At 35.5% G+C, this 27,988-nt stretch overlaps 1 protein-coding gene across 1 annotated transcript in view; it reads left to right on the top strand.

Moving 5' to 3' along the window:
* PIK3C3 (phosphatidylinositol 3-kinase catalytic subunit type 3) overlaps positions 1–27,988 on the top strand; it is a 190,483-nt gene that overhangs the window by 147,253 nt on the left and 15,242 nt on the right. Inside the window, exons 23-24 of the mRNA XM_020985729.2 lie at positions 4,595–4,685; positions 23,166–23,291. Of these exons, the coding sequence (XP_020841388.1) occupies positions 4,595–4,685; positions 23,166–23,291 (217 nt within the window). The remainder of the gene's footprint in view (positions 1–4,594; positions 4,686–23,165; positions 23,292–27,988) is intronic.

The following is a 27,988-nucleotide window of genomic DNA, read 5'->3' as shown; positions in this document are numbered from 1 at the left end:
GAAGACATGTAAAGGGAATAGGCAGGCTTTCAAAAATGATTTTCTACTATAGCCCTCATCTTCACTCAAAGAACTGACTGAAGTACATAGAGAATATATGATTCTGATATGTTTATTATTTATCACAAAGAGCATTTGACATGGTAGAGCAAATATAAATCTGGGGACTCTCTTCACCTCTACAGTGAATATGTTAAAATCATAAAAAAATATGAATGTCAGAGAGCCAACTTTGTTTAGCAATCCTCTGAATATCACTATCAAGCAAGGCATAAAACAAGGAGATGTATAGCAAAGATGTTAATAAGTGTCATGGAGAATGCCCTTCACATAGTCCAAATAGAAGAGTAATTCCTTTTAAAGGCGAAGTTTTCCAAATTTCCTTTGTCCATAGTACTGTGCTTATTGCATTAAGCCCCAGAAGAATATAGGGCCTCCTCAGTGAGATCCGTGGTCATTAGAGAGAGATAGGCTTGATAATCCATACAAGAAAAAAAAACAAACTAGGTAGATAAAGAATACACACATACACACACACACACACACACACACACACACACACACAGAGCACAGCACAAGTGGGACTATACTTTTCAGTAAAGAAGATAGGAAATTCCATGTCTTAAGTGTGATTTTCATTTATTTAAAATATTTTGACTCCATTAACTCAGATCTTTATGTTTAAACATAAGTTCAGAAACTTTCAGAATACAAACATGAGTGATCTGTTAACTATTTAGACAACTGGGAGTTAGCTACAACTTGAAAATTAACAGATATACTATTTTGAAGAGAAGAAGACATGTTGTTTATTCTTTCGATCCACATTAAATATGTTTATTCAACAAACTAATTGCTAACATATGATTTTTAAAAAAGGAATTTTAAATATATACACAGTGTCCCAAATTAAGTTTAATAAATTAATTTTATTACCAGGCAAGAATTTATTACAATTATTTAAAATACTTCTTGGAAACATATCTTTTTATATCAGCTAAAAGCTTATAAGTCAGTGATTTATACATAAGTCGATTTCTGCATTGACTCATGTAGAAAAGAATTTTAGAAGAGGATAGTGGCCTTTGAAAAGAATCTTTATTCTAACTTTTTTTTTTTATAAATTCATTTGAGTTTAATTGGACATTGCTGTTTAGAAGCAGTATGCTAAGATTTGGATGAGATGCAAAGTATAGCTAAAACATGCCAAATTATGCCCCCAAAAGATAAAAGGCCTTTGTACAATATGTCCTATATAAATAATTATTATAAAAATATATAGTGAAATCTGAAAATATGTTTAATAAAAATGTATATATATATAGCCTATATCTGATTATGTGCCATCTTGGGGAGGGTGGTGGGAAGGAAGGGGGAGAAAAATTTTAAAGTCAAAAGCATATGGAATTGATTGTTGATAAATCAAAATAAATTAATTAATATATATATAGTGAGATCATATTTTTGAGGAACTTTGGGACACAGAGGTTAATTCCTTGTCCATAGTCATATAGCTAGTTAAATCAGAACCAGGACTGTAAATCAGGTCTCCTAACTATTCCGTGCTTTTTGCTTTTGTGTTTAAAATGTGGATATCACATATTTCTAAGAAAACTACCCTCATCAACTAAGTGACCACACCAAATTTCAAATAGCTAGTCTACCTTTCAGCATTGCTATAACACGACTAACAAAATATTGTGTTTCTAAAAATTAGCATAATGGACAAAGAATTAACTTACTTTAAGAAATGCAACAAGGGTAATAGATGTGTATGTGTATGTATACACACACATACTACTACTGTCCCTTCACAGACAAAGCTGTGTGTATGTGCCCATGTGCCAATCAAGTTTGTCTATCAAGGGTGAAAAGTATGATTTTTTTTTTCAGTTAGCAAATGTTTTATATAAACTTCATCTAAAATACATTGGAAAATAAAGGAAAAAAGAAAAAGATGATTAAAAACTTATACATGTGAGTATAAATTCACTCAGTTGTACTGAGTTCCTCCGTGGAGCATCTGAAAGGATATTTTCTCTCTCCTCTTCATCTTTTAAAATGAGACTGAGATAAGGATTAAATCCAATACAAAAGCACCCATTTAATAACTATGCACTAACTTAAAAAAAAACTATAGTTAATGATAAAAGACAGTGTGACTAACAGATTCACTGGGGATTGTGCTGGTGACTGGACCAGTAAATGTAAAGTACAGGTTAATGCTGACAGATGTAAAAGCATTAAGTCAGAGGGCAGTGAACCAAAATAGAAAGTCCATATTAAATGGAGCAGCCGTGTAGCATCCTGTCCAGAAAAACAGATTTAAAGGTTATTAGAAATCTTTGAAGCCATTATCACCATAGAGCAATTCTAGGAGATAAAAGTAAGGTGGAGATAGAGTAGGATGCATACACAGTGGCATAAAGTGTAGGCACAGATATGAAAAGGGGATAGGGATACATTAAACTTTTGAAGTAAGTGATTTGACTACTTTTACCCCAGATATAAAGTAGGGAAATTTTAGACACCATATAATGTGAGGGTTTCAATGTCTTTACATGTATTCACTTTTTAAATCCAATGAGCCACTACAGACAACTTAATGTTATAGATCAACACAGCCATTTAGATTTGCTTTACGACTATTTATATTTAAATAAGTTTATTTAAACACATAACATACAATAATTTTTCAGTTACCCACTTCATCCAAACTCCACTCAGTTCAATTCAACAAGCATTTATTAAGCATCTTCTTGTACAGGGCAGGTAATATGTGCTGGTGATACAAAGACATATACACATACATACATACATACATACATACATACAAAATATAGATAGAGAAACAAAGCTAAAAGTAGTTACTAAAAATCGAGAGGATCTCAAAAGACCTCTGGTTGGAAGTTCCACTTGAGCTGACATATATATGAATAAGTTCTGATAGACATAATTCTTGTTCCTTTTCTTCTAGCCCCTGCCCACCTTCCTATTTCCATCTTGTTAGAAGTATAAGTGATGTCCATAATCCATTTTTGAAAAATTAAGGATTGTCTTTATATACCTTTAGTCTTAATATTCAGCTACTAGAAATTATTCTTTTTTAAAAGTAGAAATAATTGAAGTATATATTTTTAATACCTACTGTAGTCATTCTTATATTTAAAAGAGTAAGTTGAAATCCAGAGTAACCAAGTGACTTGTCCCACCTCACACAAAAATCATTAGCCAAACTTAAATTCAGCTTATTAGCTCCCAATTCTGCAGGCTATATCTGATTACTGAATTATGCTTTTTTTCTCTGAGAGAGGGGTAAACTGGCTAAAGTTTGCTTTTAATGAAGACTAAAAGACTTCATCAAGATAAAAATTTTTTTTGTTATTATAGCCCTTGTTGATTTTCATGGGTAATGTAAAATTTTGAAAATGATGGTGGACATTTTAAAATTTAGATGGCCATTTTGTCACTAGAAGTTACATTATCATTATATCCCAAGTATCATTATCATATACTTTAGTGATTTTATCCTATGGTACTAATTTATGATGGAGTCTTATTCTTTTGATATATATCTGCCATACTTTGAATATTTAAACTTCCTTATTAAAAAAAAGTTCAACACAATTCTGCTGTTAAGACATTGAGTTTCCAAGTGAAAAATGCCAGTAGAATAGACATCTGAAATTTAAGCCTCCATAACATCAGCTCCATCTAGTTTAGTGAAATGAAAAATAAAATTAAAATGCACAGGTACTTTCATCTAGGGATCAAGGCACTTTACTAATGTCAAACACCTATATGAAGTACACGCATAAAGAAATGTCTTTTCCTCCCCAAAGGTTGATGTAAAAACAGATTGTCTAATTTGACTTTAAAAATCAGACTCTTTCTCTCTCCTCTTCTTCCTTCCCTTGCATTCCTAGGTTAAGTTTTAGTTTCCTGATTTCTCTAACTTATAATTGAATGGCACAGATGTCATTAATTCAACTTTTGTCCATCCCCACTTTTCATACAAAAATTTACTAGATATTCTCCCCTCCATCAGTCTGTCATTCAACAAGCGTTTATCAAGCACATACTTTCAGCCATCAGCTAGGTAAAAGCTAGGCATTATAGAAGGTACTATTCGGTGGGAATAAGTGATACTGTGCCCCACCTGTCAAATAAGTATGCAATTGGAATGAAATATTGTCTGTATGCGAATGTACTAGCTATGCTCCATCCTTTATAGCGAGCATAGCCAGAACCACTATATTCATAATCAAGTGGAGTTATCCACGTAGTGTTTTGGTCTGAGACTCTTTCTAAGGAGTTTAGTTACTGGTTTACTAGAGGTCTATAGATTAGCAGTATAATTAATCTGTCTTGTACAGTCTTAATATCTTAATGATAATTATATCTAATGTTTACATTATACTTTGAGATTTGCAAAGTTCTTTATATTTTCTCATTTGATGGTGTCCTAGTTTACTTGAAATGATGGCTGCCATAGAAAAGAAGTTGTCCTCTTTACTTCTATGCCATGAGTTGTTGGTGTGAGAGAAATGAAGAATACTGACCTCACCATTTTATTTCACTCTGATCCTTTTAGGTATTCCAACCTGATTTTGAACTTGTTTTCCCTTATGGTGGATGCCAACATTCCAGATATTGCTCTTGAACCAGATAAGACTGTAAAAAAGGTAATTGTGAAGGTTTTTACCTTAAACTATATTGACATATGAAGCCTTGGAGACAATGCAATTTATAACTCCTTAAATGTTGTCTAGGTTTCTGTATTAGACACTAATGGAATATGTCCAGTCATTTTCTTTTCCATTAGCCCAAACCAAACATATGTGGTTTACTTTGCTTGCATGTTACATATTTTAATATAATCTCATTTATCTTAGCATTCATTTTTATTGCTACAGAAATTAACTTTGGAAATGTGGTTTTTTGTTTGTTTGTTTGTTTATTCCTCAGTCCTTGTAGTTATATTGTGATTCAGGATCCCACAAATACTTTTATCCAACTTGTAGGTGTTTAAGTAGAGAAGCATGTTTCTGCCAACAGCAAATAGACTATTCATGACACTGGCTTTTGATATGCTTTGTTTTCTATAATTTTATTTTTTGTCATTGACTGTAGCTCATCCATCAAAAAGTATAATTGGCTGATATAAATTTCCTTTGCCATACTCAGCTGTTATACCAGATTTCAAAAGTTTCCATCCTTTTGGCATCTGCTGCCTTTATGGTCTATCGTACTGCTTATTTTCATCTCATTCATCTCTGTCATGGCTTCATTGTTCCTTGAATTGATTTTACTCATTTTTGTTTTGAGGTCTTTTATAAGAATCTTGACAGTATTTGTCAACTGAAATCTCCCAATTTCTTCTGCCAGTCAAGTTACAGTGCTCTTCTTTATTAGTTCCATATCTGTTTCCATTTGGGGAAGAAAATCCTTTTATTTGTAAATGTGAAAATACTCTTTTTTCCAGCTCTTTGATTAGTAATGTTATTTATTGTAAAATTCTGTGGATTTTTTTTAATTTGACAATTTATAAAAGAAGAATGTGCTGTAGTACTTTTTCTTTTGCTATGCATCTTCCTAGTGTCTCTTGTGTTTCTGGTTCCATTAAAAGGATTTAAAAACATAATTTCAGCTTTTCTGCAAAGAGAACATTTCAAAAAGACAATTGTTTTCTGCTATATGTATATATTTTATTGATAACTAAAATCCTATAATTTTCCCATTAAAATCATAATGATGTAGAAAATGTGACAGGATATTTTTAAATGTATTGCATCACAAAATGTGTGTTTTAACAATAAATAGTAATAGTTCCTTTTGATGAAATGAACTTGTTGGCATTCCTCATAGAACCTAGTTTTTCTAATAATATTACCAATAGACTGCAGTTCCTGTAAGTAGCATTTGCCTCAAGCCAGCCTATGCTATTTGATAGAGCTTTGCTTTGGCCTCATGATTGGGTTGGATTTATAAGGTGATTAGATCTTGACCTCCCTTGTTGGCTACTTAAATTTCATTCATTGTTCTCAAGGATGTAGGAGCAAAATACTAAGTTTTGTAATATCTTTTGAAAACTGCAAGTTATCCATAGCACTTAAAGTAATGTGACCAAGTTTATTTAAGTTGAGAGGCCTTTGAGTAAAATAAATTTGTTTGATCAATATGACCTTGTAAAACTCACTTAACATCTGAACTTCACTTTTCTCATATATAAAATGGAAGTAATAATAGTTTCAGAACTACTTTGTTTCTTTCACTCAGTTGTTGTGAGGATCAAATAAGACTGTGTGAGAAAGTGCTTTGTAAACTATAGAGTGATATACAGTTTTAAGAGACTATTATCATTCTAGGACATTTGCAAAGTTGACATGTAAGTGTATCAAGATTGTTTGCCCTTATTGATTCTCATTTTCTCTATATGTTGGTTTTTACTACCTATTATAGTCTAATTCTTATAAAATTATAATCCATATTTATGCTGTGTGGTATTTGATATATAACCAGAATAACTCATTTATTAGAATGTCCTCTTCCCCAACCATATCAGGTCACAGAATTTCAGGCATTTAGCGTACCATCATCATTGATATTTGAATACCTCATACTGATGGGACATTGGGTGGCTAACCATGAAATAATACTTCAATATTTAAATGAATTTTTACTCCTTCCAACTTTGTATAACCCCTTCAGTCATATAAATGGTAGTTCATCATCCACCAGCTTTTTTTTTCTAACCAAGAAAGTTATGGAGAAATATTTCCTACCTTTAAGTTTATAATTTAAAGTAGAGTAGTATCATGGAGAAAGGATATACAGACAATCTAATAAAATTAAATAAGCAGCAAAATATTTTATGGTATAGCTAATGCCTGTCCTGTAGCTTATATCTGTTAATTTGCAAATTAGTAAGTTGTTTTGGAGACTATCCTATTCTCTTTTAAATAAGTTAATTTAACTGTTTAATGCTGTTTACAGAAGCTGTTATTAGCACATCAAGACAATACCAAGCTAAGTGATATGCTGTGCTTTATATTGAGGTTTCTTCCCCACACTCTTTCACCTACCTGTTTTGTTCTAATGGGGGCACTTATGTAAAAATGAGCCATTAGGTTGAAAAGGGAGTTTTGGGCGTAAACAGTCTACTGATTTACAGGTCCTCGATGGATACACCAAGTTAATGAACTTTAGCTATGGCCTTGTAGATGACATCAAAATAAGAACATACTTTATAAAACTGGAAAGTAATTTTAGAAGCAGAAGTATTCCATAAATATATAAGGTACAAGAGAGAAACTATCAACTCTTCACTTAAATTCAAGAGGTCACTTTTTAAGATTAATTGAATAGCCAAGAGACATCATAGTAGTCTGGTTTGAAGAAAGAAGGTTCGAGGCATTTAACAGGAATGAGAGTAAGATGAGTTAAGGAAGGAGTCTTTAAAGAGATAAACCTGAGATGGCAAAAAAGAAGAAGAAGAAGAATTATGTCCTAATAAGGAATTTTTTTTCTTCCCTTTTGATTAGCGTAAAACTTTGCCAGTGCTCCAATAGATCGGTAACCTCATTGATAGAAATAGTTCGCTGATAATATAGATCACAACCTATCCATGCATATCCACCTTATGAAGCATATCTATTATGTTCTCCCATATAGTAAAAAGTAGAGAAATAAAAGGTGTTAATACTGCAGTAGGTTAAAGTGCTGTGCTATTATATTGTATGAATTGTTTAATGGTATCATTAAGAAATCAGATATTCTTGTTAGGACACTATACATGGAGTATTGGTTTTCAAAGAACTACTATTGGATGCACAATCAATTGGAGTGTAACAAAATGAGTAGTAGATGTTTTAAAGACAGATTTTACCCTCAGGGTACTTAAATTTTCCTGTGATTTAAAAAAAATACATATGGAGGCTTCATATAGAAATGCTGAGATAGAATATAGGTCATAATATATTTCAATCATAAGGAATGAGCCTTTCAACCTTGTTGAATAATAAGTTTGTGCAAAGTCACTTAATAAGATAATACTATATCTTTTTGTAGAATTAAATAGGTGTTTTCAGCTTCTTAATCGATATTTCTAAGCTTTAAACAAAAAATCTTTACATATATTTCAAGCAACTCCAAATTAGCTAAAGATCCATTTCCGACTGACCTGTAAAATTAAATTACATTTGGTTAGGTCAGTAGCCAGTCAGACTATAATATCACATTCATGAAAAGCTTAGCAATGTATTTTTTGTTTGTTTCACTAATAGCTATGTCATATTACAGGTGAGAGACTTCATTTGCTTTTTTTTTTATAGTTAAAGCTTCAATCTTAATGATATTTGTTTCTGTTTCAAATGTTCTGTATTTTTAATTCCAGGCTTTTTTCAAGACAGGAGAAAAAATTATCTAGTTCAGCTAAAATAATCAAGTGAACTCAGCAAGAAAATGATGTTTAGATTAAAACTGTCCTTTTAACCTGATGAATGAAAATTGGGGTAGGGGGTTGTTGTGGAAGTCCATAATCTTTTCAGTAAGTGAACTTTAATGGAAAGTGTTCTGCTTTAATTGTTTAAATAAAAGGCACTCTTACTTGAGATACAAAATATTAAATTATTTCAAGTGAAAGTTTTATTCCTTTTGTATTAGTGGATGTTAAATAGTGTTTTCAAATACTGTATTTTTAGCTTTGTAGACAAAATGGTAAAAATTGGTTTTAAACAGTGAAATAACTACTTTTTAGGAAAGATAATGAAGTTAGGTCTGGAAATACATTTCAGTTTTTTGTTTGTAGTAAATAAACTTATGTATTAGGTATGTAGACCTGAAAGAGCAGATATACAGATCATCCTACTATCATAGGCAGATTGAATGTTCTTTATAAATAAGAGAGATATTTTCTAAGTGTCCAGCCTAATATAATATTTTAATAACAAGAAAATTGCCTACTTCTGAGGCAAATCAGGGATTTCAGGCTACTCTTTCTATATTCAAAGTCAAGTAATGTAAGTTAGTTCCTAGAAATGAAAAAAGATGGCAGATATCTGATCCTGAGTGAGGGGAAAGTAAAGATGATCTTTAGGCTCCCCACCAATGTATATGTATTGGGTAGTTATGGATTGACTGTAGGAAAATCAAATTCCAAGTGAGGTGAGGCTGCTTCTTTCCTGACTTATTAAGTAATAGCTAGTTCTTGAATATGGTACCCATGAGAATCATCTGAGATGGATTTACCTCTTATTGCCAGAAGTACAAAACTTTAAAGAGAAAAATGTTACCCACTCAAGATTTGGCTAAAAAGCAGGATCTGATAAATCAGGGCTGTTTAGTCTTGAGTATCATCGTCTTTCCAGTAATGCTTTAACTCCCTAGGGATGAGCTATTAGAATATAATTTTATAATCAACCTCTACATCTAACTGAAAGCAAATTGCCTAGTTATTACTTCTGTCCAATAGCTTTAAAATGTGTTAGTTGAAATATGTGAATAGCAAGTAGCAGTTTGTTCATGTCTAACTTCCTACAAAATTAAGTACAGATTATGTAATTTGACATAGTTTATATATATGTATATATATCTATATAAAACAAGAGAACGTCATTGTGAACTCATCATGGGGAAAAAAAAACCTTGAATTTTTTTTCTTTTGTTCAAGAAGAATAAAGTCCTGTTGGATTATGTGGCTAATTAGTTTCTTAAGTTTGGCACTAGTAACACTACCTAATTTTATCATGTCTTCATTACAGAAATCTGGCATATATGAATTATGAGTTATAAAGTGAAATAAAATAAGACACAATAGAACTAATCGATCTTCCATAATGTGGATAGCATGTCAATTCAAGTTTATGAAGCTAGAGACAAAAATGTAAGAAATTTGAATATAGTACCCAGAACAGTGTTGGATTCAAAATAGGTACAGAATAATTTTTTTTTAAAGTTAGTAGTAGTGTCCCCTACTTACCTGCTTTAAGAAAATTTAATCTAGGAAAATTCAGACTTTTTGAACAGATGATAAATGTCTATTGATGCTTAAACAAAATTACATTACAAAAAGATTTTTTCATTTAAAAAGATCATTTCAGAATTCTTTAAAAGAATTCCCCCAGAATATTTAACAATAGCAGCAAACATTAAAAAAAAATTTCTAGCCAAAGTCAACCAGGATGGTTGATAGGAAAGGTCTGTTGCACCAGACTGGGGGAGAAACTCAGTTTAGCTTGGGCCGCGCAGGCAAAGACCAAGCATCAGCCAACCTGGAGCAGGCCTCAGGGGACTGAATCACTAGCAGCTGTAGCGGTTTCCAGACTTCTCCACCCACAAACACCAAAGACAACTTAGAAGGTCAGTAAGAAAGGTTTGTGACCGCAGTGAGAGAGATACTTGGTCGCAGTCCTGGGGCAGTAGCTGCTTCCAGAGCCCTGGGCCCACACACTGAGGGGGAATCAAGTGGCTGATTAGAGGGGGATTGCAGGGATCCCTTTGCTACTGCTGAGGCAGGTTTCTCTTGCTTTACCCATGCTTGGATGTGGGTCACAGTCCTAGGTGGCGGTCCAGGGGCGCGGGCATGGCAGAAGTTGTAGTGGTTGTACAGAGGAAATCCTCCTCACAGTTCTAAGGCAGAAAAGAGTGCTTGTGGTCACTCATAGACCAGAGCACTGGCCAGGAAAGGAGTAAACACCTTAGCCTTTGATCTTACCACCTTGAAAGAACTAAAAATTTACAGAGCCCTAGAAGTATCTCTGAAAACAGCAGTACAAAACCCCTGAAGACTGAGACAGCATATCCTCCACACTCGAAGCAGACTCCAACCTTAACAAAGAGTTTAAAAGTCAAGTAATTGGCTGAGAACATGAGTAAACAGCACAAAAAATGTCAGACCATAGAATCTTACTCTGGTGCTAAAGAAGATCAAAACATACAACCAGAAGAAGACAACAAATTCAAAGCCTTCAAGAAGAATATGAATCAGTCCCAAGCCATAGAAGAGCTCAAAAAGCGTTTTGAGAAACAAGTAAGAGGAGTAGAGGAAAAACTGGGAAGAGAAAATGATGCAAGAAATCATGAAAATTGAGTCAACAGCTTGCTAAAGGAGACCCCAAAAAAATACTGAGGAAAATGATACCTTAAAAAAATAGCCTAACCCAAATAGCAAAAGAGGTCCAAAAAAACAATGAGGAGAAGAAAGCCTTAAAAAACAGAATTGGCCAAATGGAAAAGGAAGCATAAAAGCCCACTGAAGAAAACACTTCCTTAAAAATTAGAATAGGGGCAGCTAGATGGCACAGTGGATAAAGCTCTGACCTTGGAGTCAGGGGGACCTGAGTTCAAATCCAGCCTCAGACACTTGACACTTAACTAGCTGTGTGACCCTGGGCAAGTCACTTAACCCTGATTGCCTCACCAAAAAGAAAGAAAAAAGAAAAAAATTAGAATGGAGGAAATGGAATATGGTGGGTGACTTTATGAGAAAAGACATCGTAAAACAAAACCAAAAGAATAAAAAAGTAGAAGACAGTGTGAAATATCTCATTGGAAAAACAGCTGACCTGGAAAATAGATCCAGGAGAGAAAACTTAAAAATTATTGGACTGTCTGAAAGCCATGATCAAAAAAAGACCTTAGACATCATCTTTCAAGAAATGATCAAGGAGGGGTAGCTAAGTGGTACAGTGGATAAAGCACCGGCCCTGGAGTCAGGAGGACCTGAGTTCAAATTTGGCCTCAGACACATAATACTTCCTAGCTGTGTGACTCTGGGCAAGTCACTTAACCCCAATTGCCTCACTAAAAAAAGAAAGAAAGAAAAGGAAAACGGAAAACTGCCCTGATGTTCTGGAACCAGAGGGTAAAGTAGAAATTAAAAGAATCTACTGATCACCTCCTGAAAGAGATTCCTGAAGGAATACTCCTAGGAATATTATAGCCAAATTTCAGAATACCCAGATCAAGAAGAAAATATTGCAAGCAGCCAGAAAGAAGCAATTCAAGTATTGTGGAAACACAATCAGGATAACACAGGATTTAGCAGCTTCTACAGTAAGGGATTGAAGGGCTTAGAATATGATATTCTGGAGGTCAAAGGAACTAGAATTACAACCAAGAATCACCTACCCAGCAAAACTGAGTATAATGCTTCAGTGGAAAAAAAATAGGCATTCAGTGAAATAGAGGACTTTTAAGCATTCTTGATGAAAAGACCAGAGCTGAATAGAAAATTTGACTTTCAAATACAAGACTCAAGAGAAGCATGAAAAGGTAAACAGGAAAGAAAAATCATAAGGGACTTATTAAAGTTGAACTTTTTACATTCCTACACGGAAAGATGATATTTGTAACTCATGAGTCCTTTCTCAATATTAGAGTAATTGGAGAGGGGGTTGGAAATGTGTGTGTGTGTGTGTGTATACATACGTACATATACACACACACACATATACATATATACATGTATATATATGTACACACACATAGAGAGCACAGGGTGAGTTGAAGATGAAGGGATGATATCTAAAAACTTAAGGGGTGAGAGAGGATTATACTGGAAGAAGGAGAAAGGGAGAGGTAGACAAGAAAAAGCTTTTACAGTGGAGGGGAAGTGGGGGAAGGTGAGAGGGAATGAATGAATCTTACTGTCATCGGATTTGGCTTAAGGAGGGAATAACATACGCAATCAGCTGGGTATGAAAATCTGTCTTACCCTTCAGGAAAATAGAGGGGAAGGGGATAAGAAAGGGGGAGATGATAGAAGGGGAGGGCGGATTGGGGGAGGGGGTAATCAGAAGGAAACACTTTTGAGGAGGGACAGAGTCAAAGGAGAGAATAGAATAAATGGGGGTTGGGACAGGATGAAGGGAAATATAGTTAGTTTTTCACAGCATGACTATTATGGAAGTGTTTTACATAAGTACACATGTATAACCTGTATTGAGTTGCTTGCCTTCTCAGTGAGGGTGAGTGGGGAGGGAGGAAGGGAGAGAATTTGGAACCCAAAGGTTTAAAAACAAATGTTAAAAATTGTTTTTGCATGCAACTGGGAAATAAGATATACAGGCAAAGGGGTATAGAAATCTATCCTACCCTACAGGAAAATAGAAGGGAGGGCAGATTGGGGGAAGGGGTATTCAGAGTGCACGCTGTCTTGAGGTGAGGGGAGGGGAGAGATGGGGGAAAATTTGGAACTCAAAATCTTGTAGAAGTGAATGTTGAGAACTAAAAATAAATAAATTAAAGTCATTCCTGGCATAGGGATATATGAGCAGAGGTGGGGTGGTAAGAGGCAGAGTATTTTGAGAGCAGAATAGGTCATTGTGGTTGTAGTGTAAGGTATGTAAAAGGAAGTGAGAGGCAGCTGTGAAGGTAATATGATCCCATATTGTAGAGTACCTTAAATGTCAAAGGAATTTGAACTTTATTTGTGTGCTACTGTGGACACTTAAGCAAAGGCATTAAATGACAACCTCTAGTCATAAAAAAACGATAACTTAGAAGAGAGAGAGAGTGGAAGTGGAAAGAACAGTTAGGATGCTATAGCAATAGTCCATGTCGGTGATAAGGTCTGAAGTGAGATGGTGGTTATGGGAATGAAAAAGATGAGGCTGCTGGGGATATGTTTCCAAAACATAATTGACAGAGCTTAAGTAATTGTATATGGGAAGTAAGGGAGAAGAAAGAGACAAATAGACCTTTAGTGAATGATAATTCCATGTACTGAAATCAGTAGGAGGAATGGGTTTAGGGGGATGGGGGAATAAGATTTATCATGTACATTTGTGTTTGAGATGCTGGTGGGATATCTATGTGGCTATGTCCCATAGACAGTTGAAGATATGGGTCTGGGGCTCAGAAGAAAAGTCAAGACTGGAGAAATAGTTTGGGGAGTCATTTGTATAGTGGTAGTTAAGGTATTAGAGTGATTGTGGAAAGATAGAATGTAGATAAAGAAGAAAAGATATCAAAAGACCACCATTCAAAAGGTTTTCATGGGGTTGAGGCTCCAGTAAGAAATATATACTTGGTTAGAGAGGGAGGAGGAGAACTAGCGAAGTGAGATATTTACAGTGTGACAAGAAGAGATGGTTGCCAGTAGGAAAATTATATTAAAAGATATGTGTATATATAATTATATTAAAAACAGAAAGGTTAAGAAGGATAAGGATTTTTTAAAAGATATTTGACCATTGGGTGACTGGTTACCTTTGAAAGATCAGTTTCAATAGAGTATTAAAGGTATTGAGTAGAGAGTGGGTGCTGAGGACATAGAGCAATTGAGCGTAGACAACTTGTCCCAAGAAGTTAAGCAGTGAAGGAAAGTGTATTCATGGGTATGTTAAAAGGGAAGTAAAGTCAAATGGAAGGTGTTTTGATTTGTTCAGTTTTTAGGATTGGGAAGACCTGAGTATATGTGTAGGCCAGTAGTAAACGAAGAGACATTAAGGATTTATGAGAGAAAGGCATGATGAGGGCAAAATCCTGAAGGAGGTTAGAGGAATAGGATGAAGGACACAGGTAGGAAAGGATTCTGGGAAGATGAAGAAGTAGGTGAGAAAATTCCAAGCTCACCAGATTTCCCCCACAAACAAGACAAGGGAGTGTAAAGAGGTAAAAATAAACAAGCAGAAGAGTAGTCCTCCCAGGACAAGGGAAAAGAACTGAAGAAAAATCCCAGGCCTGAGGTTTGGTCCACGTGAAGTGTAAACACCTCCATTCTAATTCCACTGTAACAATAAGGAGTGAGCCCTGGGGCTAGCTGGGTTGGGAGGTAGCCTTGGCCCCTCCGCAGGAATTTTCACCTCCTAGACAGTGTGGAGTCAGACATCTGAGCAAGGGAAGATTGAGGGACCCTCTGCTGATAAGGAATGCCAGGCCCAGCTGTGCTGTGGAGACATGGCCCTGGGTGATAAGGAACCAGCACATCACAGGTTAGTGCAGAAGCAGTGGGGCAGGACACTGCTGGCTGTGGACACTTGCAGGAGGATGGAGTTCTTGGTTTTGGCCAGGCCAGAGGGAAGAAATGAAGGAACACCTGAGGCCAGAAGCGCCATCATCCATGCTCCAGGACTAGAAGTGATTACAATAACTTGTTATAATTTGGCGGGGGTGGGGGTGGGGTGAGAGGGGGAGAGGGGAGGCAAAGGAGAAAGAACCCAACCATAGAAAGTTACTGTGGGAATAGAGAAGACCAGGCTCATCTTCAGAGGAGGATAATGAAGCAATAAAAGCCTCTAGGAGAGGCTCCAAAAAAGTAACATCAAATGGTCAAATGCCCCAAAAAATTTCATAGAACTTAAAAAAGTCTTTAAAAATCAAATGAGAGAGATTGAAGAAAAAATTTTTTAAAAGGCAAGAAAAAAAAGATCATGAAAACAAAGTTAACCAACTGGAAAAGAAGATCCATAATCTTAAGGAAGAAAGTGACTGCTTGGACAAAAGGAAGCCAGCAAAGTTTTATAAGAGACCAAGAAATAATAAAACAAAATGTAAAGAATGAAAAAATAGAAGAGAATGTGAAGCATGTCATAAGAAAAACAACTCATCTGGAGAACAGATCAAGAAGAGAAAACATAAGAATAATTGGACTACCTAAAAGCTGTGATCAAAATATTAGAAATAATTAAAGAAAATTGTCCTGAAGTGTTAGAGTGAGAGGTTAATGTAGAAATAGAAAAAAATCCACTGATCACCACCTAAAAGAGATCTTACGAGGGAAACCTACAGGGTTTTCCCAATTTCCAAAATCCCTAGCTCAAGAAAGAAAATATTACAAGCAAAAAGGGGAGGAAAAAAAAAAAGCAGTTCCAATATGGCAGAGCCACAATTAGAATCATACAAGACCTAGCAGCAACTACATTAAAAGACTGCAGCTCTTGGAACACTACATATCAAAGAGCAAAAGAACTAGGGTTGCGGCCAAAAGTATCGTACACAGCAAAGTTAAGTATAAACCTGCATACACACACACACACACACACACACACACACACACACACACACACAGAGACACACACTCTGGACATTCAACGAATTGCCAGACTTTCAGGATTTTATTGCAAAAAGACCTGAACACAATAGAAAAATTGATATGCAAGATCTAAGAGAAATACAGCGTAAACATCAAAGACTAATTACAAGGGACTCCATAAGGACAGACTGTTTGTTCACTTTTTATATAAGAAAATTTAAACTATGTTTAAGATTGTAGTTAGTAATTGGGTAGTTCAAAAGAAAGATTGGAGTAGACCTAAGTTTGATGTGATTCTAAAAAGTAATACCATCTAGAAAAAGGTAAAAAGAGTAATTATCTTATACAAATGAGGTTCAAGAGGAAGAACTGACACAGAGGAATTAGATAGGGAAGAGGGCTGGTAGATCTGGAATCCTACTGTCAATGGGAATGGGTTAAAGAGGGGACAATACATCTATATCTAGAAGGTATAAAAGTCTTCTAAATTCAGAAAGAAATAAAAAGCTAAGGGGATAGGGAGGGGGGAGAAGATAAGGGAGGGATTTTTACTCATATCAGATCCGATTTAAAGAGAGAACAGTATATACATTGAGAAGGGAATAAAATTCTTCTAAATTTATAAAGAAATAAGAAGTTGAGGGAATTGGATGGAGGGGCATAGAAGGGTGCCTAAATTAATGGGATACAGAGGGAACAACATATATATTTGTAAGGCTATAAAAGTCTTCTAAATTCAGATAGAAACGAGGGCAAGGGGAGAGGATAAGAGAGGAGTCTTTGGAGGGGGTGGGTTAAGTAATAGGAAGGCAGGGTAGCAGGTAAAGTATTTTCCTAAGTCCACCAACTCATCATTTTCTATACCATAGCAATATTCCAACCTAATGGTGTCTCGTTATCTTAAATAGTCTAAAACAATATTGATTAATATGGCTGTTAGATAGTATAGTTTAACAATGGGGCATCATTTGTATTATCAGTGATACCCCTAGGGGATGGGGAACCTGCAACCTGAAGGCCACACTTGGCCCTGTAGGTCCTCAAGTGTGGCCCTTTGAATCCAAACTCCACTTATATAATTTCCCTTAATAAATTCCCTTAATAAAAAGATTTGTTCTGTAAAACTTGGACTCAGTCAAAAGGCCACATTCACTGTGACCAGATTATTTGCACTAAATTTGAGATGTAAAACTTAATTTCAAAAATGTATGTATCACTGGTAATACAAATGATGCATGAAATATACTATTTTAAAGACTTCATTTCATGCCCCATTGTTAAACTTAAAATTCTTCAAAATATGGGAAAATTAAGCTCATGATTAAGAAAAATGGAAAAACTGACACTCATATACCATCTTTTCTTTGCATTTGTGTAGTGTCTTTGGTCATGTAACTTGTCATCTTTAACATTATGAAATGGCATATAGTATAGGAAAAGATAGTCTTATTTATCCTAAAGTCTTTGGGAACCAAACCTTTGGAATGTGTATGATCAGCTCAAATAAAGCTTGGAAAGTACCAAGTGGTTTAAAGTAGTAATATATATTCATCTAAGATAATTATTTTAAATTTTATTTATTTTATTTTTGATTTATGAAATAAAACAAGCATTTCTATAACATAGTAGAATTTTTTTTAAAAGGTGATTGTATGTAAAACTGCCAATCTATTATGTACAATTTGCTGTTCCTTTCAAATATGTAATAAAGTTGTCATGTAACTTTTTTTCTTTCTTTTCTCCCCCCCACCCCACCCTAGAAATGGCTACCATTAGACACAAATATGTGTGTGGGTGTGTATGTAAAATAATTCTATACATGCTTCTATTAGTTCTTTCTCTGAATGCAAATAACGTCTTCCTTCACAGGTCCTTTGTAGTTAATTTGAATATTTATAACAGTAAAAATGACTTAATCACTCAATGTTCTTAAAACAGTATTGCTGTTACTTTATACAATGTCCTCTTGGTTCTGCTCCTTTTGCTCTTCATTATTTCATGCAAGTCTATCCATGTTTTTTTCTAAAATTAACTAGTGCATCATTTCTTGTAGTGCAATAGTATTCCCCCATGATCATATACCACCACTTATTCAACCCTTTCTCCATTCACACATTTTCCAAAGCATCCTTACAATTTCCAGTTCTTTGCCACAACGAGAGAATTGCTACAAATAGTTCAGAACATATAGGTTCTTTTCCTTTTCCCCTAATAATCTTTGGAAATAGACGAAGTAATGGTATTTCTAGGTCAAAGGGTATAGGTATTTTAGTAACTCTTTGGGCATAATTCCAGATTGCTCTCCAAAATGGTTGGATCAGTTCACAGTTCTACCAACAGTGAATTAGTGTCCAAGTTTTTCCACATCCCCTCCAACATTTGTTGCTTTCCACTTTAATCATTTCAGCCAATCTGATAGGAAAATGGTATCTCATGGTTGTGTTAATTTGCACTTCTCTAATCAATAATAATTTAGAGCCTTTTTTTATATAACTATAAATTGTTTTGATCTCTTTATCAGGAAACTGCCTGTTCACATCCTTTGACCATTTATCAGTTGGAGAATGACTCATTCTCATAGATTTAACAAAGTTCTTTATATATTTGAGATATGGGACCTTTACCTGAGAAACTGTCTGTAAAATTTTTCCCCCAGTTTTCTGCTTTCTTCTGAACTTAGCTACATTTATTTTATTCATACAAAAACTTTTTAATTTAATGTAATAAAAATTATCTAGTTAATCCAGACTTTAGGTCACTAAATTGAAACTCATTTAACTTTGAAATTATATTGTTTGTTAGTCACATTTAACCTGTTTACCTTATTGTAGCCATCTTAGACAACATCATACTACAAAGCACCCTTATATATTTCTGAGGCGTGTGTATGGGTAAAGAAAAAAGATCTACACTTATTTTTCATTTATTCATATGCCCAGGGCAATTGATAATTATTCACTTTATGGGGGATTTTTTCTGCTCTTTTTCCCCCCTTTTTTCCTTCCTCTGTCTTTTTTGTGGGGTTTGTAAATTTTGCAATTTACTGGAACTCTCTCCAGCTGTAAGGAGCTTATATGTGCTGCACTCTCAATATCCATTTTTTGGGAGAGTCAGAGTTAAGAGTGGGCAAAGTAGGCAGCTCTAGGGAATAACATGTAGGGGTCACAGCAAAGGACACTGCTTATTATGATTGTTATCACTGCACACATTTGCTAGAAATGTCAGAAATTCCTAATCTCTGTGGCATGTAGTCAGTAGTTTTGTTATTAGTCACGTGTGTTACTGTAACAATTCAAATCTTCTGTTAGGTGATATCATGGGGCCAAGGAGTGTTGTGGATTAGTCTGGACCTGTGTTTTCTTCAATATAGGGAACTCTCAGGTAGGAAGCACTGTCTACAAATGTAGATCAACAGCTGCTCTGCAAATTATAATTGTAGGGAGTTTCCTAAGACACTGAAAGGTTTGGTGCCTTGCCCACCCAGAAGCATATAGCTAGTATGTATCAGAGACAGGATTTTAACCCATACCTTCCTGACTTAAAGGCTGGGCCTCTGTGCCCCATGCCAACTTACCTCACATACATAAATATACATAGATATATAAGTGCATATACATGTATGAATTTGCGTATATATGTATATATGTGTGTGTAAGAAGGTATATTCATTTTTTAAAAATATGTTAATACAAATAATTGAGAATTAGCTGTTTTGGTGAATAGTTCAGTTGAGATTCAGTTGAATATATTTAAAAAGTTTCATGGAACTAAAATGCATTTTTAAAAAAGTAGGCCCCTCCCTAATTTTTTTATTAACTACAGTAACTGTCATTTCTTTCCAGTTTAGTTGACACTATGAATTAAAGAGTTAGAATTTCAAATAAGTGGTCAAATTCAAAACTAGATGCAAAGAGGATTGGTCCTCTATATTTAACAGGAATACTTGGAAGATTTAAATATGACCTTTAAATTTGACAACACCAGGAACCACTGATTCAATGATATACAAACAATTCTGCAAGTATTAAAGAGCATACTCTTCTCTTTACCTAAGGTTAGGTCCAGGAATGTCCATTGATTACAGTGTATTCTTCTAGTGTGAAATGCTGTGCTATCCAGGGTGTGTTTTTAGTGAAGATTTCTTCAAGCAGAAAGTGCAGAACTCATCAAAAGAATGTTCTCTCCTTTTAAGTTAAGAGCCATTATGTATAAAATTGGCATCCTAAGTAGGATTTGAATGTCTCAAAGTGAAACTGTCATCAATTGAGTAGCAATTGTGTTTATCATTAATTATATCCCTTCTAGTATCATTCAAATTAAATGACAGATATTCAGAACCATTGTTATTACAGTGTTTCAAGTTTTTGTTCATTACATCCTCTTGAGAGAAATCCTTTTCATGTTTGTTTTTTCTTACAGCAATTGAAACATCTGTTGAATTTCTTACATCATCATTGAATTTTTATGGATGAGAAACTGAAGCAAGACAGAGTAGGCGAATTACCTACCCAGGAAATAATGAGTTTCATTTACCAGCCAATTCTGTCACTCAGAATAAGTTAAATGCTTAAAGGATCTGTGATTTTGGCATTACAGACACTCCCTGTATGAATAGATCGCAATCACTTTATAATTTTTTCTAGCCTTTTAGGAGTTACCAAAAGATTCGTCAAGTCATTGCTAAGCCTAGTAATAACTAGAATGGCCATTGGCATCATATAAAACACCTTTTCTGCTTGGCAAGATCTGTAAGCTTGTGTTGTTGCTGGTATAGTGTTTGAGATGAGACATATCATAACTGGAGTTTAACTTCCATATCATATTCCCCTACCCATCCCATCCTAGACTCACATTAACATAGCCATAGGCAGGTAAAGAATAAAACACAAGTAGGGGAAGTTTCCCACACAGGCCAAAATGGTATAAACAAAACAGGCTTAGGAGGCTGTAGCATTTTCTTGTTCTTTATTCTTTTTCAGGTAGTTATTTATGCCCATCAAGTGATGTATCCTATTATTATTTTTTAATATTTCTTCAATTATCATTCATTTAATATGAAACCAAGAGCAAATGATAGTACTAAGCTTAGAATTCACATTTCAGCATTTACTTTTACATCCTTAGAGAGTGGATGATAATGAGAGTTGGTCAATAAACATTAAGCAGATACTATGTGCCAGGCACTCTGCTGAGAACTGGGGACATATAAATAAATAATAAAATAAATGAAACAAAAATAAATTTTAAAAAACAGTCTCTGCTTTCATGGAGGAGGAGACAACATGCAAACACCTGTACTCAAGTTATATACAGGATAAATAAATTTTATAGAGGAAATAAAAACGGAAGGCACTAGAATGAAGAGGAATGAGGAAATGTTTCCTGTAGAAGGTGGGATTTTAGCTGAGACTTGAAAAAACAGGGAAGCCAGGAGGTAGAGGTGAGCAAGGAGAGCATTTGAGGCATGGGGTACAGCCAGTGACAGTGGCCAGAGGATGGAAGCCAGTTTGCAGGGGATTTAGAAGGGAGTGAGAATAAAGGAAGTAAAGGCACTGATGTTAGATAGAAAATTCCTTGAGAAAGCCAGATGCTATCAGTGCCTCTTCTTCCTTCTCACTGTCTTCTAAATCCTTCCATCCTCATCGGTCAACTGAAACTGCCCTCTCCAAAGTTGCAAACGATCACTTAATTGCCAAATCCAGTGCAATCTAATCATCCAATCCAATCGTAATTTTTTTTTTTTTGAGACAGGGTTTCCCTATATGGCTCAGGTGTTGGAAGTATAGCAGCTACTCATGGACCTGATATCAACTCTAATGTTGATCAAGGGAGCTTTTACTTGCTCCATTTTTCCAACCTGGACCTACCTGTTTATTCCTCTTTGGCAGCCTGGTTGGTCCCTTGCTCCCAGGGGCTCACAATGTTGGTGCTAGAAATAGTGCAGAAATCCAATAAATTTAGCCTGTTACACCTCAGAACTCCTAAGCACAAACTGTCTTCAGCCTCTGCCTCTCCAGTTTCAGGGATTACATAAGGGCATGTACCATTGTGTTCCACAGTTTCCCCTTGTTATCTTCCTTGACCTCTCTGCAGCATTCTGCCTGTTAATCACCCCATATCACAATTTTTCTCTCAGTTTTTGTAACATTACTTTCTATCCTTGTTCTCCTGACCACTCCTTAGCCTCCTTTGCTGGTTCTTCACTCATGTTTTGATAATCTCCCTCTATACCATTTCATTTAATGAAATTAGAACCCATTGATTCAGTATCTCTAGGCAGATGGTTCCCAGATCTCTGTGTCCTGCCCTAGTTTCTCCTGAGCTAAAATCATAATCACCACCTCCTTCTAGGGCATCTTAAACTGGATATCCTGTTGCCATCTTAAACTAAATGTTTCTAAAGCAAACTCATTATTTTTCTCCTCAAATGCTCCCCCTTATGAATTTTCCTATTACTGTTGAGAGCACCACCATCCCCCTAGTCATCCAGGCCCTCAATGTCATCCTCACCTCCTAACTCTTGCTCCACATATTCATTGCCAGATTTCTTCAGTTTGTTCAGCTGTTATACCCAGTTAATGGGTACCCACTTTGTTTCAAATTCTTTGCTGTAACAAAAACTACTGCTATAAATAGATTTGTGCATAGCCTCTGAAGGTTCTTGAGGACCAAGAGCTAAGCAGTTATATAATTTCCCACTCTTGAACAGTTTCATAATAAGAATATCAGACAGAAAAAGAAGGAAAATGTGAGCAAATATAATCTATAGATTGAAATTCTTCTTACATGGTGGTTCTAGTTTAAAAAAAAGTTTCATAAGCCCTTAAATATGTATTACAAAGAATTATTTTAATCTGCTTTATTTACTTTAAAGTTAGAAGGGCCTAACAGAATCTTATTTTTATTAACATTTTTATGTAAATGTTTTGTCTTAAACATAGAACAAGTTATTATGTACACAGTATGTATATAGAATATATAATACATTAAGCATTATAGTCAGTGGCTATATTCAAAGGAATAGCCTTGTAATTCATTCAGAATTGTATCTTGTGAGTTATGGGTCATTACTCCTCCATGGAAATAACTTGCTATATATTATAACAATACCTTTACTGGTCTGATTCTGTTGTTAGAAAAATTTGTGTTTGTTTTTCATCATATAAGAAGCCATCAAATTCTTTTCTAGGTGCAGGATAAGTTCCGTTTAGACTTGTCTGATGAAGAAGCAGTGCATTATATGCAGAGCCTGATTGATGAAAGTGTCCATGCTCTTTTTGCTGCAGTGGTGGAACAGATCCACAAGTTTGCTCAGGTACGTTTGTCATTCAAGGCTATGGTTAGTTATTCCTTCCTCACCACTTTCCACTTTGTAGGCTTGGACCGGGCCTGCTTCCCTCCACTAAACCACATTGTTCCAGTAAAACACTTCTCACAGCGCCCCCATCCGGCTGGACTACCCCTGATCCCATGCCCTCCATTATTGCTGACACAGTCCACCTGCTGTTCTCCACAAAGGAAGAAGCATTGTGTGTACCCATGTCCTTTATTGTCAGTAGTGAATATAAATACTTTTTGATACTGACCCAGAACATGAAGTTGTAGCAATTATGGCAACCTATGGCCATTTGCCTGATAGGTGTGTATGATGCTAGAGAAGTTGAGAAGCTAAAGAGTTCACAGGCTGTACACAATTTATACACAATCTGTGCTGATCGCTATCCATTTATGTCAATTAAAAAGCCATTAGGAGACTAACAGGTTTTGTTTTTTTTTTCCATAGTGGGTTTATATTGACAATCCTTAGATGTAAAACTGCATTTTGTTTCAAATGTGACCTTGGTAGAAGTGACTGGGAATGGTGTTAAGAGGCATCTAAGAAATAAGTCTTCTTCCTCCCTAAACAGCTCCTCCTCAAAAATTTACGAAGTTATAGATGAGGGCAACATAGAGACCAAGTGTGAAATTGCTTACTCCATGGATATTGACAACTGTCTGTAACTTAGTCTTAGACTTGCCTGGGGCATTGATAAATTAAGTGTCTTGCCCATGGTCACAGCTGCTGTGTATCAGTGGTAGGATTTCAACCAGGGTCTTCCTAATTTCAAGGTCAGTCCTTAATCAGCTATGCCACAGTGTTGCAGTTTTGTTCAATCCCTTCCCCTTTCTCTCTTCCTGAGGCAGCTAGGTGGTGCCATAGTACACAGAGCACTGGGCCAGAAGTCAGAAAGACCTGAGTTCAAATTTAGTCCCAGTCCCTAGCTGTGTGGCCTTGGCAAGTCATTTAACCTCTGTTTGCCTCAGTTTTCTCATCTTTAAAGTGGGAGTAATGACAGTAAATATTTCTCCAGGTTGTTGTGAAGCTCAAATGAGAAAATATTTGTAAAGCACTTAGCATGGTGACTGGTATATAGTAGGTGCTATATAAATGCTAGCTAGTGTTACTATAATTATTATTATCATTCTTCTCCTCCACCTTACACACACACACACACACACACACACACACACACACACACACACACACCTGAGTTAAGTAAATATTTAGTTGAAGGAATGAAAACTTGGTATTCTTCAGTCACATGTCACTCTTCATGACCCCATGGACCATAGCACACCAGTACTGTCCATGGAGTTTTCTTGGCAAAGATATCGGAGTGGTTTGCCATTTCCTTCTCCAGGGAATTATATCAAACAGAGGTTAAGTGACTTGCCCAGGTTCACACAGCTGGCAAGTATCTGAGGCCAGATTTGAAATCAGGTCTTCCTGACTCTGGCCAGGCCCAGTGTTCCATCCACTGAGCCATCTAGCTGCTTCTGAAAATACATTACCACTGATAATGTGTACTGTCCTGTTTTATGCTAGCCAAGCCATCTGTTCTATGGCATAGAAATATGCAATGGTAATCACTTCTACCTGTTACATTAATGATACCTCGAAAAGTATCATTGTTGAAGTAAGAGAATAATGAAAACTGAAGTGGAGATAGCCCAACCTTGAGGGGATTGGGGGGGGGGAAGAATCCTGGCCCAAACTCACTTGTCTACCCCCAGCTTTGAACAGCAATTAGACCCAGGGTTGTGTGATACCATGAGTTTGGCTACTGTGTGGTCCTTTATTGAGAGCTCCACCTCTGCCTCAAGGTACTTTATCATCATCTCCAGAAACACAGAGAGGTTGGGAAATGTATCTTTCAGAAGCTTTCAACACCCTGCTTTTGCTTGTGGATGACTAGAATAGTTATCTTGAAAACTGAGACTATATATTTTTTGTTGTTTTCTTGCCCCTTATCAACTTTGTGGTATAAAGGAAAGATTCTTTATTGTTCTTTGTACAGTTAGAATCATAGAAAATTGATAAAAGGTTTATTATCTAGGAGTCAAAGTTTATAGAACTTTGTTTTCTTCAGAGTAAATTAGGAAGGGTGACAGGTAAGGTTGATGAAATAAGAGCATTTCGTGTCATGAACTAAGAAGTAATGTTTCTATAGCATACTATTAAGTGGTCTCTAGATGGTAAAGAATTAAAAAAGAAAAATAGAATGGATAACCCAAGTGAAGAAGTTAATATGGGAAGATGGAATGCTAAAAAAATCAGCTGCCGCTAGCATCAGCAAGACCTTAGAACATACAAAAAGTAACTGATTATCAGAAATTTGTGCAGCAATGTTTAGTAAATTAACTTATTTGTGTATATTGTGTGTGTGTGTGTGTGTGTGTGTGCACGCGTGCGCGCGTTTGTATGATGCAGATATCTCTTACTTTGTGAAATAGATTCCTATTAACAAGTTTGGGTGTACAGTGCATTTCTATTAAGGAAATCTTTCATGTTTGGCTTCTATTTAAAAAATCAGAGATTAAATTCCCGTTGAGAATAGCTCTCAATAGAATGAGTTGAGAACTATTGATGAGTAAGAGGTATCCATAGCTTAAATTAGCGTTTCTTGTCACTTCAAGTATTATAGTTCAGGAGTATCACTCATTTCTTCATAGTGTCACTCTAATTTATTAGTTTTTTCTCTGTACATACTGCTGACACTTAGTGTCTGGAAGATTACAGTAGCCTCACAATTAGTCTTAACTGTCTTTAGTCTTTACCCTCTTTGATCCAAACAGTATACTACTATCAGATGAACCACCTCCAGATATCATTAGTGCCACTACTGTTTCATCAGTGCTACAGTCAATAACCTTTCTTTTGGGGTTCCCTTTACCCACATTTATCACCTAATCAAGATCTTTGTAACTATTACCTACCATACTTTCTCAAGAAGTTCAATATCTAACATATCTAATTCTTCCCTTCTACCAAAATTCCTGTCCTTGTACTAGGAGATGTCTGCCTCCATGTTAATGTTCCCCCAACCACCCTTACTTCCTGGTTGCTCAGCTTAGCTCTCATGATTTATTCTTTGGTTCTACCTCAGCTACACACAGGAATGGTCACATCTTTGATGTTGCTGTTTTTCATAATTTTTCCATTTCCATGATCAGATAACTCTGAAATTCTTTTATCTGAGTATAAATTTCTTTCCATCCCACTGTCCTTATACCTTACTCATTTTGAACCTTTTTCATGCTTACCATGACCTCTACTCCTTCTACCCTCAGTATTTTCCCAGGTTGTCACCTCTGCTGTACCTTCATTTACTTCTCTATCTAACATGGACACTTAAGTTAAATAGTTTTAACACTGTGCTATCCTCTACTCTGAAGTCCCTTGCTCCCATCATCTTGATGCTCATGCCTTGCCAAATCCCAGTTCTTGATTTATACCCACCATCCACCTCCTCCATCCTTACTCACATGTTGTTATGGAGTTGGAGGAAGTCATACAACCTTACCAACTGGTTCTCAAGTATCAGCTGAAGTTCAACTTTCTACATGAAGACTTTCCTGATCCCCACAGGTTCTAGAGTACCTCATATCTGTTTTGTGTATATGTACATATCTCTCTTAATAAATTCTTTGAAGTCAAGGACTGTTTATCTTTTGTCTTTATATTCAGCATAGTCTGTGAAACATAATAGGTAAATAATAAATGTTTACTAATTAATTGATAAACTATAAAACTTAACAATGAATTCCCATTATGTTTTTTAGCTCATCATTAAGACTTGTTGTAGCTCTGCTGTACCTAACCATTCTTATCTTCTACACAATTTAATTCAATTCAGCAAGTATTTACATATATGCAAGGTATTGTGATAGGGAATATAAATAAAATCCCTTGCTCTAGTCAGACTGGTGTCCTTACTATTTTCCCACATTCATGGAATCTTCATCCCCGCTTCTAAGCTTTCACTCATACGTTGAAGTTTATGAAATAGAAAGAGCACCTACAACATTTGACATTTTTGACTACCCTTTAAGTGAACATAAGTTGCGAAAATAATGTGCATTGTATAAATGTAAGAACTTTACATTTATATTTATTAAATTTAATCTTATGAAGTTTGTCCTACTTCTAGTGTCTCGTTCTTTTTTAGATCCTGATTCTGTCATCCAGCATGTTAGCTAGCCACCACTTTCTGTCATCTACAAATATTATAAGCAGTCCATCTGTGTCTTTATCCTAGTCAGTGATAAAAATGTTTAAAACAGTGATAAAAAAATGAGCACGCCATTAAAGACCTCCTTCCAAGTTGACATTGTATCATCAATTATTATTTTAGAGACCCTGCCATTCCACTAGTTATAAATTCATCTAACCCTCCCCTACACTCTATATCTCTCCATCTTATCCACAAAAATAACATGAGAAACTATATCAGATGCTTTGTTAAAATCTAGGTAAGTGTTTTCTGTGGCATTCCCCTGATCTACCAAGTCTACCAACCCTGCCAGAAAAGAAAATGAAGTTAAGTCTGGCATAACCCATCCTTTATCTCTTTGTAATCACCTCTCATTCTGAGGTACTCACCATCCCTTCCTTTAATAGTACTTTCCAGAATTTTGCCAGGAATTGAAAGTCAAATTTCTAACATGTACTTTTGTTCCCTTTTCTTTTTT

The sequence above is a fragment of the Phascolarctos cinereus genome, unplaced genomic scaffold (assembly GCF_003287225.1).
Source record: "Phascolarctos cinereus isolate Bilbo 61053 unplaced genomic scaffold, phaCin_HiC Scaffold_4;HRSCAF=312, whole genome shotgun sequence".
Classification (NCBI taxonomy): domain Eukaryota; kingdom Metazoa; phylum Chordata; class Mammalia; order Diprotodontia; family Phascolarctidae; genus Phascolarctos; species Phascolarctos cinereus.
The sequence above is the reverse complement of the archived record's forward strand: the minus strand, read 5'-3'. Positions and strand labels throughout refer to the sequence as shown.